Source organism: Salvelinus namaycush, chromosome 20 (genome assembly GCF_016432855.1).
Source record: "Salvelinus namaycush isolate Seneca chromosome 20, SaNama_1.0, whole genome shotgun sequence".
Classification (NCBI taxonomy): domain Eukaryota; kingdom Metazoa; phylum Chordata; class Actinopteri; order Salmoniformes; family Salmonidae; genus Salvelinus; species Salvelinus namaycush.
Genome location: NC_052326.1, coordinates 12,481,656 through 12,502,360, shown reverse-complemented (window position 1 = coordinate 12,502,360; position 20,705 = coordinate 12,481,656). Strand labels below are relative to the sequence as shown.

Here is a 20,705-nt window from a genome sequence, read left to right as displayed (position 1 = left end):
TTCAAAAAATCTTGCAGGTTTTAATCTTAAAATTGATACTTTTTTCTTTCTTTTTTGTAATTATTTTCGAAGGAATGTTACATTGTGACGATTAAAGAAGTACAGCTATGATCATCTACGGACAGTCATGTGTAATGATAAGTGATATGATACAGCATACAACGTTGGTATGTTATGTAAATATTAGCAAAAACGTGTTCCTCTCAATTCATGTTCTCTCTCCATACTTGTTTCCCTTAAAAAAAGCTTTATGCAATTGAAAGTGTCATAAAATGCCGACATCTGTTAAAGTAAAGTGAATGTAAAGTATGTCAAAGTTGTTTTCTCTATTTTTCTAACATCGGATAATACTTATAAAACAACAAAGAAAGAAGCAAAAAAAGAATACATCTGAGATCAAATTCAGATTTGGCAGAAAAAAACCTATCAAATTAAATATCTAACATACAACGAAAATAAACAAACATACACAAGAGGGAGAGGAGGACATGACAGTTGAGAATAAGTGATCATTGGAATAAATCTGCAAGGCTTTTTCTCCCAACTTCTCAGTTTGTTATGTTTGTTTCCATATAGAAACGCAGAAGTTGTCAGGGCCGGTACAGTCTGTCTGTGACGGTGGTGTGTCTGTCCACTCTATCCCCCAGGCAGCAGACTCAATGTACAAGCACTCCTGGCGAAGAGAGGCATGAAGAGTCAGCTAGCCCAGACATGGCTGAGCAAAGAGTCAGCTAGCCCAGACATGGCTGAGCAAATGTGTATTAAATATGAGATGTGAAGTTTGTGTATGTATGGTAATGAGAAAGGGAAACGTTTTACATGTAAGACATGCAGGGGGTCTGTCTATGATGTACTGCAGAGTCAATTTAACCATCAAAAAACAAATCATACATCATGTACAGTTGAAGTCGGAAGTTTACATACCCCATAGCCAAATACATTTAAACTCAGTTCTTCACAATTCCTGACCCTTAATCCTAGTAAATATTCCCTGTCTTAGGTCAGTTAGGATCAACACTTTATTTGAAGAATGTGAAATGTCAGAATAATAGTAGAGAGAATGATTTATTTCAGCTTTTATTTCTTTCATTACATTCCCAGTGGGTCAGAAGTTTACATACACTCAATTAATATTTGGTAGCATTGCCTTTAAATTGTTTAACTTGGGTCAAACGTTTCAGGTAGCCTTCCACAAGCTTCCCACAATAAGTTGGGTGCATTTTGGCCCATTCCACCTGACAGAGCTGGTGTAACTGAGTCAAGTTTGAAGGCCTCCTTGCTCGCACACGCTTTTTTAGTTCTGTCCACACATTTTCTATAGGATTGAGGTCAGGGCTTTGTGATGGCCACTCCAATACCTTGACTTTGTTGTCCTTTGAGCCATTTTGCCACAACTTTGGAAGTAAGCTTGGGGTCATTGTCCATTTGGAAGACCCATTTGCTACCAAGCTTTAACTTCCTGACTGATGTCTTAAGATATTGCTTCAATATATCCACATAATTTTGCTTCCTCATGATGCCATCTATTTTGTGAAGTGCACCAGTCCCTCCTGCAGCAAAGCACCCCCACAACATGATGCTGCCACCCCCGGGCTTCATGGTTGGGATGGTGTTCTTCGGCTTGCAAGCATCCCCCTTTTTCCTCCAAACAAAACAATGGTCATTATGGCCAAACAGTTCTATTTTTGTTTCATCAGACCAGAGAACATTTCTCCAAAAAGTACGATCTTTGTCCCCATGTGCAGTTGCAAACCGTAGTCTGGCTTTTTTGGGTCTTGGCTGATTTCTTTTGATTTTCCCATGATGTCAAGCAAAGAAGCACTGAGTTTGAAGGTCGGCCTTGAATTACATTCACAGGTACACCTCCAATTGACTCAAATTATGTCAATTAGCCTATCAGAAGCTTCTAAAGCCACGACATAATTTTCTGGAATTGTCCAAGCTGTTTAAAGGCACAGTCAACTTACTGTATGTAAACTTCTGACCCACTGGAATTGTGATACAGTGAATTATAAGTGAAATAATCTGTCTGTAAACAATTGATGGAAATATTACTTGTGTCATGCACAAAGTAGATGTCCTAACCGACTTGCCAAAACTATAGTTTGTTATCAAGAAATTTGTGGAGCGGTTGAAGAACGAGTTTTAATGACTCCAACCTAAGGGTATGTAAACTTCCGACTTCAACTGTATGTTCTCAGTTATGACTTGGGGCCTGTGTTTTGTGCAGTCATGTGACATGCCTGGATTGTAACCTTTATTTAAAGATTTTTCAGCAAACAGTCCAGCACCATCCTTAGAAAGTTGCGTTCATTTTTGGTGTAATGCTAATGTACGGATAAGGCTTAAAATACAGGATAAGATTTTGCTATGACACATGATTGCGCAAAACACAGGGCCCTAGTTATCACCATACTGACTATTTAGTCCATTTTAACATGGTCATCTAGTCCCCAAAAGAGATAATGGGCTATATCATCAGCATTGGATTTGCTGTTTGGTTTTCCCCTAATCTTTGTCCTCACCTTAGCTCCTCTTCTGGCCTGCCTCCCCTGGCCCTGCCTTTAGAAGAGACCACAGTCCTTCAGGTTGTTCTTAATGATGACGTCGGTGACAGCGTCAAAGACAAACTGGACGTTCTTGGTGTCGGTGGCACAGGTGAAGTGGGTGTAGATCTCCTTCGTGTCCTTCTTCTTGTTCAGGTCCTCAAACTTAGTCTGGATGTAACTCGCTGCCTCGTCGTATTTGTTGGCTCCTGAGTAGCAAGGGGTGAACATAGTCAACATAAATGAAGCATTATAGCATGTGATGAGATGCCAGACATTACTGATTGATTCCACGATAAAACACTATTGATGAACTATAACTTGACATCTCTTGGAAACCATCACTGGCATGCTCAATATCCCCCAATATTCTGCTAGAGCTACTACTGCTGCTGAAATAGCTACAGCCTCAACAATCACAACTATATGATTTCTCTGTCAGAGCGCAGTGCAATCCGCTGTATGTCGCAGTGCTACAGACCCACTGGGCACACACTTGTTGAATCAACATTGTTTCCACATCATTTCAATGAAATGACGTTGAACCAACGTGGAATAGACGTTGAATTGATGTCTGTGCCCAGTGGGGGACACATTGGTAGGATTCTCTACCTGTGTACTCGGGGTAGCAGATAGCCAGGGGGCTGCCTGTAATCTTCTCCTCAAACAGATCCTTCTTGTTGAGGAAGAGGATGATGGAGGTCTCTGTGAACCACTTGTTGTTGCAGATGGAGTCAAACAGCTTCATGCTCTCATGCATCCGGTTCTGGTAGACAGACAGACAAATACTGGGTCCCATCGCATCCAAGGATAAAACATAAAATCTGCCACCAGGGGGCAGTAACTCCTCACATTTCAAATCTAGCTGTATAGGGTAGTGGTACAGTATGTATTTTGTGAATGTGTCTATGCTTTCTCCTCTCTCACTGCAGTAGTAGCGATAGAGAAGCTGAGAGTGTGTCTTTGTGTTGGGGGGATGGTTATAGGAAGTATATTGTTCAAGCAGACTGTTAAAAATTGATTAATGTGCCATAGAAAAAAGGACTGACAAGAAGTAAAACAGGTGAAAGTCTACATAACATCCATAGAAATATAGTAATGGTCTATTTGGTCTTAAGAATTAGTGAGATATAACTGCTTAACAAGACTATTGAATTAACGTAAGATGTTACACTCTAACAAAATGCAGTGTCTGTGAAGTAAGATGGCTCCTCCCATCTTATTTTTTCCTGGACTTAAGTGGTGTATTGATTGGGTGCTTCACAGCACAGCGAGGGAAACAAATGGCTCATTGCACAGCAATTTGATGATATCTCAGCAGCTTTAACTGCTCTTCAGGTTATTAAGTCCTCAGCCCAAACTTACTCTAAATGTTGTGTGAGCGGTATATCAGTGTGGTGCCAGGACAACAACCTCTCCCTCAACGTCAGTAAGACAACGGAGCTGATCATGGACTACAGGAAACGGAAGGGCAAGCACTCCCCCCATTCACATCGACAGGGCTGTAATGGAGCGGGTTGAGAGCTTCAAGTTCGTCAGTGTCCACATCACTAAAGACCTATCAGGGTCCAAACACACCAACACCGTCGTATAGAAGGCACGACCATGCCTCTTCCCACTCAGGAGCTTGAAAAGACTTGTCATGGGCCCTCAGATCCTCAAAACGTTCTACAGCTGCACCATCGAGAGCATCTTGACTGGCTGCATCACCGCCTGGTATGCCAACTGCTTTGACCGCAAGGTGCTACAGAGGTTAGCGCATATGGCCCACTACATCACTGGGGCTGAGCTCCCTGCCATCCAGGACTTCTATACCAGGTGGTATCAGAGGAAGGCCCAAATAATTGTCAAAGACTCCAGCCACCTAAGCAACAGACTGTTCTCTCTGCTACCGCACAACAAGCGGTACCAATTTGCCAAGTCTGGAAATAACAGGACCCTGAACAGCTTCTACCCCCAAGCCTAAGCAAGACTTCTAAGTAGTTAATCAAATGGATACCCAGACCACCTGAATTTACCCTTTTTTTGCACTAACTCTCTTACATGCAATCTCCATAGACAAACATTGTCAGTAGAAAGACCTTACTGAAGAGCTCAGTGACTTTCAACGTGGCACCGTCGTAGGATACCACCTTTCCAACAAGTCAGTTTGTCAAATTTCTGCCCTGCTAGAGCTGCCCCGGTCAACTGTAAGTGCTCAGCCGCGAACGGCTCAGCCGCGAAGTGGTAGGCCACACAATCTCACAGAACGGGACCGCCAAGTGCTGAAACGCGCAGCGCGCAAATATCAGCTGTCCTCGGATGCAACATTCACTATCGAGTTCGAAACTGCCTCTGGAAGTAATGTCAGCACAAGATCTGTTTGTCGGGAGCTTCATGAAATTCGTTTCCATTCCATGGCCGAGCAGCCGCACACAAGCCTAAGATCACCATTCACAATGCCAAGCGTTGGCTAGAGTGGTCTAAAGCTCGCCACCATTGGACTCTAGAGCAGTGGAAACACGTTCTCTGGAGTGATGAATCACACTTCACCATCTGGCAGTCCAACGGACTAATCTAGATTTTACGGATGCCAGGAGAACGCTACCTGCCCGAATGCATAGTGCCAACTGCAAAGTTTGGTGGAGGAGGAATAATGGTCTGGGGCTGTTTTTCATGGTTCGGGCTAGGCCCCTTAGTTCCAGTGAAGGGAAATCTTAACGCTACATTCAACATACAATGACATTCTAGACGATGCTGTGCTTCCAACTTTGTGACAACAGTTTGGGGAAGGCCCTTTCCTGTTTCAGCATGACAATGCACAAAGTGAGGTCCATACAGAATGGTTTGTTGAGATCGGTGTGGGAGAACTTGACTGGCCTGCACAGAGCCCTGACCTCAACCCCATCGAAATGAATTGGAACACCGACTGCGAGCCAAGCCTAATCGCCCAACTATTAGGAGAGCCCACTAATGGGCTCTTGTGAGAGCCCACTAATGCTCTTGTGTCTGAATGGAAGCAAGTCCCCGTAGCAATGTTCCAACATCTAGTGGAAAGCCTTCCCAGAAGAGTGGAGACTGTTATATTAGCAAAGGGGTGACCAATTCCATGTTAATGCCCATAATTTTGGAATGAGATGTTCAACGAGCAGGTGTCCACATACTTTTGGTCATGTAGTGTATACAGTATATATATATATAATCTTATCTTTAACTCTGCATTGTTGGAAATGGACCCGTAAGTAAACATTTCACTGTTAGTCTACACCTGTTGTCTATGAAGCGTGTGACAAATAATATTTGATTTGATTATTAATTACATTTACACCCCTATAAAATCAATAAATGACACCATTTACATTCATACCCTTATAAAATAACTAATCTAATCTATCTAATCAAATAGCCTACTCCAGTGCACATACAGTATATTATGTAGATTAGTAACATATGCTTTATAATATGTACAGTATATGGATGTTCTGTGTAACCCACATCATAATGACATGATGACCAGTAACATGTGACCAGTTGAAAATGTGTGGATCCTAGAAATATAATAGGATAGGTGACTCTTCCTCCTCACCATCTCCTCATCCTCAGCCAGCACCAGGTCATAAGCACTCAGCGCAACACAGAAGATAATGGATGTGACTCCTTCAAAACAATGGATCCACTTCTTCCTCTCTGAGCGCTGGCCGCCCACGTCAAACATCCTGCAGGAGAGAGGGGGGGGGGGGGGGGGGGGATGGGGGGAAAAGGGGGGGGGAGAGAGAGAGAGATGAAGGTTGTAACACCAAAATAGGTAGATTGGAAAAAAAGAAAAAGGGGGTGAAGTTGATAGAGGAGAGAAGTAGAGAAGAAAAAGGGATTGGGAATGGGGGGGGAAGAAAGAGAGGGAGAAAGTGAGGGTGACATTCCATCCCAGGCCATGCATTAACATTTCATGAGGTTGTTCTGAGAACAAAGGCTGCTCGGGAAAGAGACAGCGAGAGATCCATTAGAGATGCTGGGCCGTGATAAAAGACCGCAGGGCCAACACAGGAAGCCCTCGGGGGCCATATGTATCAAGGATCTCACAATTGGAGTTGTGATCTAGAATCAGGTCCCCCCTGTCCATATAATTACATTCATCGTAATTTAAAAGGCACAGGGGCAAACGTTTGAATTTTACTCTGAGTGGTCAGACGCTTGACGCCTAAACACTGTAGACACATTACACTGTAACAGAGGCTCTACCAGGTGAACACGCCACACAGGTGTGAATACACTGGTTATCAGGGGACGCTGAGGTTATACACATGCTCGAGCTGTTATTCCCGCTAACAACACAGCCTCTCTATCACACATTAATGACCCACTATATCACAGAGAGCATCAACCTGCACACATGGGTTTTTGCAAGCTTAGCCACACAAGATGAAGATGACCTAGTTTAGAACTAAGTAACAGGTTTGACTGTCCTGTGGCTCTGTCAACAACCAACATGTGAATGACTTGGCATGGAATACGCTGTACCTGTATTATGTTATCATCCACAGTCCTTGACAATGAGCTTGACATTTTCACCGTGAACAAGTGTTCATTTCCCATGTACTGGTCCACAAAGACCAGTGTGTATATAAAGGGACTGAGTCCAGTATGCTTCATTAGTTTGAGGTATTCATTTAAGAATGGGTTGTACTGTAATGCTGCTGTTGTTGCTGTTCTGCCTCTCTGGGGCATGGGCACAGGGAGAGAGTGGAGAGGTTGGAGAGAATGACATCACTCAACAGGGTCACAGGAATGGGGAGAGAACAAGGCTGCTGAGACTGCTGAGAGGCATGGTGGTAGAGCAGAGAGTGGAGCTGAGGAACATGGCAGCCAAAGTGACAGCCAAGTAGAGGAGCTGAAGAAAGAGGTAATGGATCAGAGTGAAGTGAGTGTGACTAAGAGTGAACTGCACTTCTACAAGAACAAAGTAGAGAAACTGAAGAGCAAAGACACAGCCCAAACAGCAGAACTATTCACCATGGGCCCGATTCAGACTTAGGAAACGTACGCCTTTCTTTTGCACAACTTTCCTATTCTCAGTAGTTGGTATTCAGAAGTGGGCGCGCACTGAATATATTTAATTCAACAGCTGACAACCCTCCCACTTCCTGGCCAACAGATTGTCTTGTGAGGTTTTCATTTATCTAAAGCCACCCCTTAAAATTTGGTGTACCTGAATTTTCTAGACAGACTCACTAGAATGTATGGAGAGAATGGTTCAGGGCCCGGTTTACCAAAAGCATCTTAAGGCCGAGCTGTTCCTCAAAACTATCGTTACTCAAGTTGCACTTGAAATCGCTTGTTATTTACCGACTGCCTCAGACCACTCATAGAACAGCTAAGTGCGTCCTTAGTTGCATTTTTCCCCTACCGCGTCACTTTAAACACAGAAGATCTCTGCGAAACATAAAATCAAGACGTTGATCTGGCTCTCTGTGACTGCTGATAACTTCACAACAAAGTTAATACAAAGTGGTGATGGTAGTGCTTGCAGCGATCATTTATTCACATTACAATAAAATATTTCAGTTGTTGTGTATATTACATTTGTTTTATTTGACAACTTTATTATTTTATTCCAAGTCATCATCTACTCTCTATAGAGCTGCTGCCTATGCGGTCTGACAAAATCACTATTTTGTAGTTCTTCAAAGTAAATAAGGCATAATTTTATGACCGCTGAATACCACCTATCAATCACTTAGAATATGTATTTTCAGGTACAGATAACACGCGAAGCAACAGCTGCTCTCTATACCCCCCCCACAATCGCATAAAAGAAACACACAGACCGGACAAGTGGGTGCGCAATGGACTATGGTCATTGTAGTTAATTACCACATTTTCTGCACTTAACTATGTAGAATATTGGCCTGTTGGAAACTACAACTCTTATCTCTACAGAAGCTGTGCAATGTGCACATTGAGCTCACAGAACAAAATGGAATTCAAATAATTAAACCGACTTGGTCAATTAGCTGTTAAAAAAACAGAAAATTACAGAATTTCGCTGTCAGTGCGCATGGATTTCCATAGGCTTTGGTCTCCAAATTTCGCCCCTGCAAATTATCAAGCCAGAGGCCTACAGTACAATTAGAATTATGAAAAACCACAAGGCTATTTATACTTCACTGTGGAAAAGAGGCTGAAATACCAGTCTTGTTGACAAGCTTTTACTTTTGCTGAAATATGAGTGGTTTCACATTTGTCTCCAGAGATCATTAGGTAAAATATATGTAAACAATTGTCAATTAGCCTATATTTACAAACCCCTTATCCAAACGGATTACTCATTTACATAGCTTTTATCAATTTATAATTTACAGTGCATGGGGATTGGTGTTATTTCTATCAGTAATTTTTTTTAGATGTTGTTCCACTTGGAACCGACAGGTTGCTACATTCTAGTCTTGTGCTGATAAAATACAATTCAAAGGTACACAGTATTTAAAAAGGATTGCTTTAGATAAATTAACAGAAAAATTGAACAACTCCCTGATCAAATTAGTAGGTTCAGTGGATTCAGTGGGTGTGTTTTCTGGGGTTGAATTAAATGCCTTCAGTGTGCGCAAGGGAGCCACAAACCTTGTTACTCATCTCAATAAGGTAAGTCTGAATACCAACTACTGAGAAGTGTGTAGAAAGGTGTGCATAGGAAAGGCATACATTTCATAAGTCTGAATCAGGCCCATGGTGAATAGTTCTGCTGTTTGGGCTGAATCCTTGCTCTCCAGTTCTTCTACTTTGTTCTTGTAGAAATGCAGTCCAGTGTTGAAGCTCAGCTCCATTCTCTGATCCATCACCTCTTTCTTCAGCTCCTCTACTTGGCTCTCACCGGCTGTCACTTAGGCTGCCATGTTCCTGTAACGACCCAAACTGATATATCGGTAGGCATGGGGTTCTCTGAGCTTAAATTATTGTAATCTGTATATGGAATCAGAGATAGCAACACAAAACAAACAGACATAGCTAGTAAAAAAAAAAGGATTCTTTCTTCTTTCATTTTCTCTAATGTACCACATCTCTTTTCCTTTTCTGTTGCCGTTGTCATTTTTATGCCATTCATTCTGTTGGTATTTTCCTGGAGATTAGTTTCCATAGCTACAGTCAACGGGATGGAGATAAAAAGAAGCGTCTTTTTTCTTATCGATTGTCCCCATGTATTATTCATCCCTGACATCATGTCTGTGACAGAAGGCAAATGTCAGCCAGCCCTGTGCTCTGAGTTTAGCTGGAACCAGGTCACTGTGGACTCATGTCAGACCTCTTACACAGACAGACAGGAATGGCCTGATTATCACCATGTTTCTCATCGTCTATCTGGCTGTTTATAAAGCACATGTGAACCTTGCCACTGAAACTTGAATGGATCTCCCATTGTATCAGGTGTGATGATGTTATTCGTTGATGCTACAGTTGTCAGCAGCACAGTGACAACCAAACTGTAACAAGTCTGATGGAAGTATTAGATGTCTTAAAGAGATGTGCCTGGGTTACTGTCATCTCTGAACCTTGACACCAAGACGTGCACCTCATACTAGACCAACTAGCAGCTCTCTCTATGTTCATGTACCAGTGCTTTCCAGTAGCATCTCTGCTCTGCTATCAACCCTTGTGTAAATTACAGATGAGTTCAGATTTCACTCTGAAGTCAAATGAATGGTGATACAAATAGAGCTTGATAAAAAAGTGTTGCGTCCCCCTCAGGCTGTTCAGAGCCAGGAAGGTACAGGGGGTCTCACAACACTTCCTGGTCAGCCAGAGGTCACACACTCATTCAGCTGCAACTCATATATGTAGTACACACACAACCACATACACTTTAGACATATCTAAAAAGCAACGTTTGAAATGTGTTCTACCCTCTTTTGGCTTCAAGTCCCGAGTGACTGGTGTTACGGAGAGACATTTTAAAATGTTGTGATTGGCAGAACTACACATGATAAGGAAGCAGCACACATCTAAAGAAAGTTAAAGACAAGGGGGGCCAGAAAGATAGACCAGGGGCTGGTATGTTAATATTTGTGCAATGAATACATTTGGTTTTCACATTAATGTAATAATGTAATGCTAGACCTCCCGAGTGGCGCAGCGGTCTAAGGCACTGCATCGCAGAGCTTGTGGAGTATTTACAAACCCGGGTTCGATCCCGGGCTGTGTCGCAGCCGGCTGCGCCTCGGAGGCAGCACACAATTGGCCGAGAATCGTCTGAGTTTAGGGGAGGTTTTGGCAGGCCGGGATGTCCTTGTCCCATCTCGCTCTAGCAACTCCTGTGGCAGGCTGGGCGCAATGCACACTGACATGGTTGCCAATTGTAAGGTGTTTCCTCTGACACATTGGTACGGCTGGCTTCTGGGTTAAGCGAGCAGTATGGCTTGGCAGGGTCGTGTTTCAGAGGACGCATGGCTCTTGACCTTCGCCTCTACCGAGTCCATGCGAGAAATGCAGCAATGGGACAAGAATGTAACTACCAATTGGATATCACGAAATTGGGGAGAAAAAGGGGTGAAGAGTAAAAACATATATATATATATATATATATTATAATAATAATAATGTAATGCTCAGTTTTCCCCTGTCTCAATACACAAAAGCCATACAAATAAACACTAGTCAGGTTGCCAAGTTTGTTTTGAGAGCCCTTACTTGAAGTGCAAGTCTTTGAAGGTGAAGTGTGTCTCCACGATGCCAGTGGTCTTGACTCTGGTCCGCAGCACGTCCTGCTGTGTGGGGATGTAGTCTGATTTGGCTATCCTCTCCATTTCATTCAGGTAGCTGTGGCACACACACACATAATTATGATGAGGGGAGACACTCACACACACTGGCAAGACAATAACACACACACACACACACACACACACATCCAAGCAGAGAAACCAACCACAGATGTTCTCTGCTGTTCTGTTTTAGCACAACAGTGATTCTGGATTGGTTCTGTTAACTTGCCACGGCCACAGAGTCTGTGTGCATGCTGTGTTTTTCTACATTTGTTCTAGGCCATAAATAGTCATGTTAGATCACCTCTCTCTCTCACTCCCTCTGCTTTCTCAAAGGGAACATTTCTATGGCAACGGCACTTTTCCCCCCCGCTTCACTTCAACGGGTTTTTACGCATGATATTTTAAGCATTGTGGAAAGCAAAATTGGTCATTTGAGCTGTAATCCATGATGCGTAGAAATCCCAGAGCTGTCACTGGGAGTTAAGATGAGATCGGCCACTCCACATGCTATTAAGTTGTATGTGAGGTGACATTAGATAAGACGCTTCACATTCCATGTTGTCATTCAGATCAATATGTGTCAGGGATATCAGGGCTAAAATCAGATCTGTGACACAGAGCCATAGATCAGGATGCGACACATATATGGAAACGTTTTTTCAAAGATTGAAAAGTCAATGGAGGTAGGGATAATTTCACTGGGAAGAACATCTCACTCTCTCACTCTTCCTCTCTCGCTCTGCTTCCCTCCCTCGCTAGTCCCTCTCTCACTCTGCTTCCCTTTGTGATGTGGAAGGGCCGTAGCACTCTGTCTGTAATTCTGTTCCATACTGGACACAGCCTGTCTGCTCTACGGATTTAATCATCAGCCAGGGCCAGAGCTAGCTGGTACCCCAGCCAATAGTCCATGAACACAGCACCGACAGGGATACTGACTGACATGCTCACAACATCAGTAGAATGGATTTGGTTTTCTCCACTGGATGATGTAGGTTTCCGCTATACTCAATGTGATCCTGGCAACGTCTATAGATATACAGTATCCACGCTTTACCAAGATCACATTGATAAAGGGGTATAAACTACTACATGGTATGGTGGAGCAAACCAAATCCCTTCTACTAGCATTCCAAGCAGAGCTCTATTCTTTATGATCAGAAATAGAGTATTGATCATAGAAACCCTTATGTTCTGATGTTACAGACAGACAGACAGACACAGATAGACAGTGACCATAAAACACACTGTATGTAAACTAACTCATGTACACTATAGCCTTGTAAAGCAGTAGGGATCCATTTCATAGTGTTCATCCTCATGACCATAGATTGCTCATTTCCCTAAATCAGTCAATGCAACCTCTGTCAATACTGGTTTCAGCTATGGCCCTTGTGCTCCTGTGCCTTGAGACAATCGTAGATCCTCCAGCTCATTGTCACAAATGAGTTCATTAAGAAAAGGTGTCTTGTTGACTATCAACTTTTGAGTAGAGGAGCTCAATCGACGTATGAAGAAAACTGACAAGGTTCCAATTGATTCTGGATTGATGGTGCTTCTGTCGTCTTTAGAGAAGGTCACATACTAGTTGTTATTTTCTGGTATAACTAATAAGAAATGCATGTTATATTATGGTCCTAATACAATAGATCATTTTAGGAGGGTTGAGCAATATGTAGGTTAACTGGAGCTGCTATCTCTATAATTATTCAGCTAATTAACCAACGAAGCACTGATGGCTGCACTGAAAATTGTTAATTTTTCAATGCCGTTAAAATGATCAAAAACATAGTCCTCTATTGATCGTAGGTCCATTGTCATTTCTACACAGTTTCGATTTGGTGTCAGTCATTTTAAGTATTGAATTTGTTTCCCCCCTAAAAATATATTTTTTACGGATTGGACCCCCTCGCGTGTTTGATACCCCTGATGTAGGGTATATATTTAACTCAGAGGGTGTCCTTAGTTTTCAGGAATTTCTCCTTTTTTGATTTGCCAGGGTCGTCACTCTTTCTTTATCTTAGACTGCAGTCAGCGCTTCGTGCCCTTATGGGTCCCATGAGGTACACGTTTGGAAAGGTACCCAGTGAATTTTGACATTCTCTTCCAGAGGTTTTGTATCAGTTATTTGCTCTCATCTTCAATTACTAAAGCAGAAAGATCTTGTAATGGTTAAAGTGTATGTAAAGGATTTTGCTAGATGATGATGCTATTGATTGGGAAAATGTCTGGGAGAATATATTTCACTCATCAAAGAACCCCAAACCATCAGTGAATTAATTTTAAGCTCTGTCGTAGGTCGTACTGGACACCACTTGTAAGATTTTAATGCAAAACGGGATCTAAGGCCAAACTGTGACCTATGTTCCCTCAATACACTTGGTTGGCACATACAAACATATGATATGGGGCTGTCCTGAGGTTTATGAGTTTTGTTGGAAAGTGTTGTCTATTCTCTCTGACATGATTGATAAAACTGTACCCTTTGAACCAGTTCCTCTTTCACTTAATGACGATTCAGGTATGCAGCTGAAGGAGAAACAGTGTAAAGTGAAGTAAAACACACGTTGTTCAGTGCTGGTTGCCACCTCATGACCTTCATATAAGGAAAAGGTTGGCATACTTTCAGGACGTAGTTATATTGGAGTTATCCACCGCCCGCATGAATAAAGCTAAACATACTACTATAGACATTTGGAAAGCAGCTGCCCCAATAATCTCTTGGTGATGTTATATGGGTAAACAATTTTACTGTATGTCATTTTTATTTTATTGTAGTGTTTGTCTGTTGTTTCGTTTTTTGGTATGTTTATGTTTTTTAATATTATGTGTTGACTGGGGTTGGGGATGGGGTACCAGGGTTATGTTTGGGATGGGTGACTGGGGGGGAATGTGGGGTTGTTCAAAAAGGGGGGAATTGTATTGTGTTTTATTGATAGTATTGCCTTTGTGATCCAATAAAAAAACGATATAATAATTAATTCACTCTGTTCTCTTGTAGTGAAGGATGCATGCTATGACATTCATCAACCTTGATACATTATCATTAGTGTAAGAGTGTATGGAGAAAAACAGCACATGAAAACCAATGTAAAACCTAAGGGAATCTGACTCTCCTTGGAAGTCATCCTAGAGCTCATCCTTGACCTTAAGGCTGACCCCTGCAGCTTGACCCTGCCCTGCAAGAGAGTCCTAATCCTGGGGCCTGCCAGGATGGAATCTCAGATAACTAATCAACACGTTATCATTCTAATGTTGTCTGGACTGCCAACCAGCAAGATAGAGCCATATGAGAGAGTCAGAGCATAAGGAGGATCATGATTTAGAGAAAGTTTCAGAGATTTGTCTGCTGATGCTTCCCCCTGTGGAGTAATGTGACAGGTTTCACACAGCAGCAGATGGGAGAGGAGATGAGAGCATGAGAGGAAAGGTGAGGAGAGGAACACATTACCACCATACATCAGTCTAATGGGAGGCTGGCCAGAGGTATTACACAGCCCTGAGTAAACCTGATATGATACAAACAAGCAGCCGATCAATCCAACTGCCATTGTTATACCATCAAGGTAAATACCCAGCCTTCTTCTCTAGGAAGAAATGAATGATCTCTATGTTTCTGTGATGCTATTAAAGAGGAAATTGGCAGACAAAGCCGAGTTGTTAAGCTGTATGCAAAGTAGACGGGGGCTCGTTTTCCAGTTTGAATAAAAAATAAAATCGCAGCAGGAGGGGATAGCGAGATCTAACTGGTGGTAAATGTTGGCCTCCTGGTGTGTGTGCAGATTGCATACTGATTGTAGTAGAGGAAGGGAGGGGATGGAGGGAGGAGTTGTTATTGAAAGTCTTGGAGTTGATTCCCCCTGGCATGGGGGAGTGTTACTGACAGTCAGAAGGTGTTATTGAAAATCCACAAAAATGCTGTTTGTCACACCCTGATCAGTTTTACCTGTCTTTGTGCTTGTCTCCACCCCCCTCCAGGTGTCGCCCATCTTCCCCTGAGCATTTATACCTGTGTTCTCTGTCTGTTGCCAGTTCGTCTTGTCTTGTCAGGTCTTACCAGCGTGCTTCCCGTTTTCCCGTTTCTGAAGTGTTTGTTTCCTAGTTTTCCCGGTTCTGACCATTCTGCCTGCCCTGATCCCGAGCCTGCCTGCCGTCCTGTACCTGCCTGACTCTAACTTGATTACGAACCTCTGCCTGTCCTCGACCTGCCCTGTCCTCGACCTGCCCTTTAAAATAAATTATTGAGAACTGCACTTTCCGCCTCCTGTGTCTGCATCTGGGTCATATCCTGAGTCGTGATAGTACGAACTGGCCATAACTGACCCAGCAGACTCAGACCAGCTCCACAATGCTGTCTCCCAGCAAGGAGCCACCATTGGAAGACACGAGGAGTTATTGCAATGCCTTATGGAGGGACTCCATACCCTGGCAGAACGCCATGACCTGCGTTCGATACATTGCTGGAGCAATTCCGCCGATTCCCTACAAGGCAGCAAGCCACACCAGTAATTCCCCAAACTCTCAGCAACCCCACCACCAGCGGCACTTCTTCCCAGCGTACCACAGTGTCCCGAGAACCGCGCCTACCTCCCCCGGAGTGCTACGTTGGAGATTCTGGAACCTGCTGGGCCTTTCTCTCCCAGTTCTCCCTCATCTTCGAGCTACAGCCTTCGTCGTTCCTCTCGGACAGCTCGAGGATAGGGTTCCTCATAACGCTGATGTTCGGGAGGGCACTCGCCTGGGCTACGGGCGGTGTGGGAGCAACAGTCCGCCGTCTGCCTCAGTCTAGAGGAGTTTGTGGCGGAAATACAGAAGGTGTTCGATTCTCCGTTGTCCGGGAGAGAAGGTGCTCGTAAACTGCTCCAGCTACATCAAGACTCCCGTAGTGTGGCAGACTACGCAGTGGAGTTTCGTTGGCGGCTGACAGTGGCAGCTGACAGGGCCTGGAACCCGGAAGCATTATTCAACATGTTCCTTCACGGATTATCGGAGGTGATCAAAGATGAGTTCACAGCCCGGGAGCTGCCCATGGACCTCGACTCCCTCATAGCCTTGACTATCTGGATTGATAGGCGGCTACGAGAACGTAGGAGGGAGAGAGAATCTGTTCCCTGTCGCCCTCGCTCACCCTCGATTCCCACCTCGCCTCAGAGGAATCCTGGAAACACCCAAAGTAATTTACGAGAGAATCCAATGTCACCTGAGTGCTCACAGGAATCGCCGAGGGCAGCTACTGGGAAGGGCTCGATTGTCTCCAGATGAACGTTTACGCAGACTGAACACCAGGAGCTGTCTGTATTGCGGGACTACAGGACATTATATTTCCACCTGTCCATTAAAAAGACCAGGCTCATCAGTAAGTACGAGTACTCTGGTGAGCCGTACGGGGATTTTCCAATCTCCCATTACTCGCACCCATCTCCATGCCACCCTGTTGTGGGGTGACCGGGCCAAATCACTCCAGGTGCTCATTGACTCTGGGGCCGATGAAAGCTTTATTGACGCTACCATGGTGTCGGAGCTGGGCATCTCCACTCAACCCCTCTCCATTCCCATGGACGTCAGAGGGCTGGATGGGCGCTCTATTGGCAGAGTCACCCGCACTACGATTCTGAACAACATATGACTATCAGGAAATCACACAGTGCATAGAGTTCCTGCTCATAGAATCTCCCCATGTACCCGTGGTTTTGGGATATTCATGGCTCCAGAAGCACAATCCCCTGATTGACCTGGCTACTGGTTCTATCGTGGGTTGGAGCCCGTTCTGCCATGCTCATTGTCTTAAGTCGGTCCAGCCTGCCCCAGGATGTCTACCTGTAGGCTTGAGAGAAGCCTCGGATCTCTCCGCCATTCCCGCGGAGTACCTGGACCTCCGGGAACTCTTCAACAAGGCCCACGCTACGTCTCTTCCTCCGCATCGACACTATGACTGCGCCATTGACCTTATCCCGGGCGGCTTTACTCCCTGTCGGGTCCAGAGACCAAGGCTATGGAGTACATTGAGAACTCTCTCACTGCAGGGAGTATTCATCCATTGGCCGGCGCAGGGTTCTTCTTTGAGTAGAAAACAGCCTTTAACACGGCTAGTGGATACTATGAGTACTTAGTTATACCATTCGGACTGACCAACACCCACCCGGTGTTCCAGGCCCTGGTCAACGATGTGCTCCGGTACATGCTGGACCAGTTCGTGTTTGTCTACCTCAACGACATCCTTGTCTTTCCTGTTCAGCTCAAGAACACGTCCTCCACGTCCGACAAGTCCTTCAGTGTCTCCTGGAGAACCAGCTTTTCGTTAAAGCGAAGAAGTGTGAATTCCATCGCTCCACCATCTCCTTCCTAGGATACGTCATCGCTGCAGGGTATATACAGATGGATCCCGACAAGGTGAGAGCGGTGTTGGATTGGCCTCAACCCACATCCAGAATGCAGCTGCAATGTTTCCTGGGGTTTTCTAATTTCTACCGCCGCTTCATCCGGGGCTACAGCATCCTGGCATCCCCCCTCTCAGCACTCACCTCTCCCAAGGTTCCGTTCACGTGGTCTCCAGCAGCTGACCAGGCGTTCTTGGACCTCAAACATCGATTCACTACAGCCCCCATCTTAATCCATCCGGACATGCCCTGTCAGTTTGTGGTGGAGGTCGTAGCCTCGGATGTCGGAGTGGGGCTGTCCTGTCCCAGCGTTCTGCCCAGGACCAAAAGCTGCACCCCTGCGCTTTCCTCTCCCATCGTCTTACCCCTGCTGAGAGGAACTATGACGTTGGAAATAGAGAACTCCTCGCCGTCAAGATGGGGTTGGAGGAGTGGAGGCACTGGTTGGAGGGGACGGAACCACCATTCTTAGTGTGGACTGACTATATCTCCGCACACGCAAGTGCCTCAAATCTAGGCAGGTTCGTTGGGCCCTGTTATTCACTTGTTTCAATTTCACTCTCTCCTACCACTCGGGGTCCAAGAACATGAAGCCTGATGCACTTTCACGGTTGTATTTCCCCGCAGCTACTCCATCTGACCCCAATACCATCCTCCCTACCTCCTGTCTACCGGCTGCAGTCGTCTGGGGTATAGAGAGCCTGTCTGTAAGGTGCAGCATTCCCAGACGGAATTCGAGGGGGCTAACCGGATGTTTGTCCCGGACTCTGCCCATTCCCCGGTCCTGGAATGGACACATTTCTCAATATTGACCTGCCATCCAGGCTCCCATAGGCCTCTGGCTTTCATCTTCTTCAACCACTCCCTGTTCCTCACCGCCCTTGGTCCCATATATCCCTGGACTTTGTTACTGGGCTTCCCGGCAACACTACTATCCTGACGGTGGTGGATAGGTTTTCTAAAGCCGCCCATTTTATTCCCCTTCCCAAGTTACCCTCAGTCAAGGAGACAGCTCAGCAAATGGTGCAGCACGTCTTCCGGATCCATGGACTTCCGGTTGACATTGTCTCTGATCGTGGTCCCCAGTTCTTGTCCTGGTTCTGGAAGGCGTTCTGCACCATCATTGGGTCGTCAGCCAGCCTGTCCTCTGGTCTCCACCCCTAATCTAACAGCCAATCGGAGCGAGCCAATCAGGACCTGGAGACGGCCCTTTGTTGCCTCGTCTCCGCCAACCCCACCACCTGGAGCCAGCAACTCATGTGGGTGGAAAACGCCAATAACACCCTTCCCTGCTCGGCCACTGGTCTCTCGCCCTTCGAGTGTTCCTTGGGATATCAGCCCCCACTCTTCCCTGAGCAAGAAGTCAGCATACACTCTGCCCAGATGTTCATCCGCCGCTGTATACCTGGAAGAGAGCCTGGGCTGCTATTTTTGAAGACCACATCCAGGTATCGTGACAAGCGGATTGCCACCAGATCCCTGCTTCCCGCTATCGGCATGGGCAGAGGGTATGGCTGTCCACTCGGGACCTGCTCCTCTTGGTGGAGTCCCGTAAACTTTACCCCTGTTTCATCATCAGTGGAGATTCCCTTTCCCCATCTCTAAAATCCTTAGCCCCTTTGCTTTTCATCTTCTGTTGCCCCACACCCTCCGTATCCATCCTATGTTTCATGTGTCCAAGATAAAACCTGTGTCTCACTGTACTTTGTCTTTTGTACTATCGCCTCCTATGTCTGCATCTGGGTCATATCCTGAGTCGTGATACTGTTCCCTGAAGGAGGTAAACGAGGTATAAGGCAGCTATGGGGAGTTTGCTCGTCAGCGCCCTCTACTGAATAACATTAGAATCACGCATGTCAAGAGCAATGACTGGTGGGAAGTCAATGACCTGAAAACGAGGGCCCCACCCTGGATAGCAGAACCGCTCCCGTGGTGAGGCGCCCGGAGCGAGGGAAAGTGTGCACCACTCCACAGCAGTAGAGAGCGATTCAAGGATAAGAGGGGGCAAGAGGGGATATAACTCAACCCATGGGGGTCCGCAGCAACAACAGCCACAGGTCCCTCCACCGAGCTAAAGCCCATAGGCATGACAGGGACACCTGGAGTGACCGGTTTAGGTGGCGCGATGCGTCCATGTGTGAGTCTTTCGCTCACTGCTGGAAAGGTCGCATGAGCAACAGCCAGGGGGGAAACACAGCCATCATAGAAGCCATCATCTCTTATAGGCGCAGGCACTGGCGAAAACCTATCTGAAATTGGACCAAGCAAAGCCAGAAACTGGCCTCCCTCTGCAGGGACAAGAATGCACGATTCTCGACTGAGTCTAAACGGAATGTGCTGAGATGGAGTCAAATAGCTCTTCTCTTGATTCACTATGAAACCCAGAGACTGAACATGGGAAACCAGCATGGATGTGTGTTATACCACCTGCTCCCTCGACTCCGCTACCACCAGCCAATCATGCAGGTAGTCCAATATCCTGAGCCCCAGACACCACAGAGGTGCCAAACCCGCCTCCACAACTTTGGTGAAAGTGTGAGGCAAGAGTGAAAGCCTGAAAGGGAGGTCCATCAACTTGTAGACCACAGCCTTGAAATGGAACTTCAGGAACTTCCTGTGAATGGAATATATGGCCACAAGAAAGTATGTGTTTAACAATGTTTTAATATAAGAGCTGATGTTTGCCCTGTCCACTCCGGGTTTGTGGCCTTTATTAGGTATTTTTTTAACTAGTCGAGTCAGTTAAGAACAAATTCTTATTTAAAATGACGGCCTATCAAAAGAAAAAAGGGGGACGGTGGCTGGGATTAAAAATATTTTTTTAAATAAAAATATAGGACAAAATACACATCACGATAAGAGAGACACCACAACACTACATAAAGAGAGACCTAAAACAACAACATAGCATGGCAGCAACATATGAAAACATAGCATGGTAGCAAAACAACATGACAACATGGTAGCAACACAACATGGCAGCAGCACAACATGGTAGCAGAAAGATTTAGGGAGTCCCATTGCTTTAAGACTTTGTCAGGTGGTTTAAG

General features: G+C 45.1%; 1 protein-coding gene across 1 annotated transcript in view; it reads right to left on the bottom strand.

Moving 5' to 3' along the window:
* Positions 1-2,564: 2,564 nt before the first annotated feature.
* Positions 2,565-20,705, bottom strand: part of LOC120065674 (guanine nucleotide-binding protein G(i) subunit alpha-2-like) — a 133,948-nt gene continuing 115,807 nt past the window's right edge. The window contains exons 5-8 of the mRNA XM_039016741.1: positions 11,205-11,333; positions 6,112-6,241; positions 3,159-3,312; positions 2,565-2,755 (exon numbers count right to left, since the gene is read on the bottom strand). Of these exons, the coding sequence (XP_038872669.1) occupies positions 2,565-2,755; positions 3,159-3,312; positions 6,112-6,241; positions 11,205-11,333 (604 nt within the window). The remainder of the gene's footprint in view (positions 2,756-3,158; positions 3,313-6,111; positions 6,242-11,204; positions 11,334-20,705) is intronic.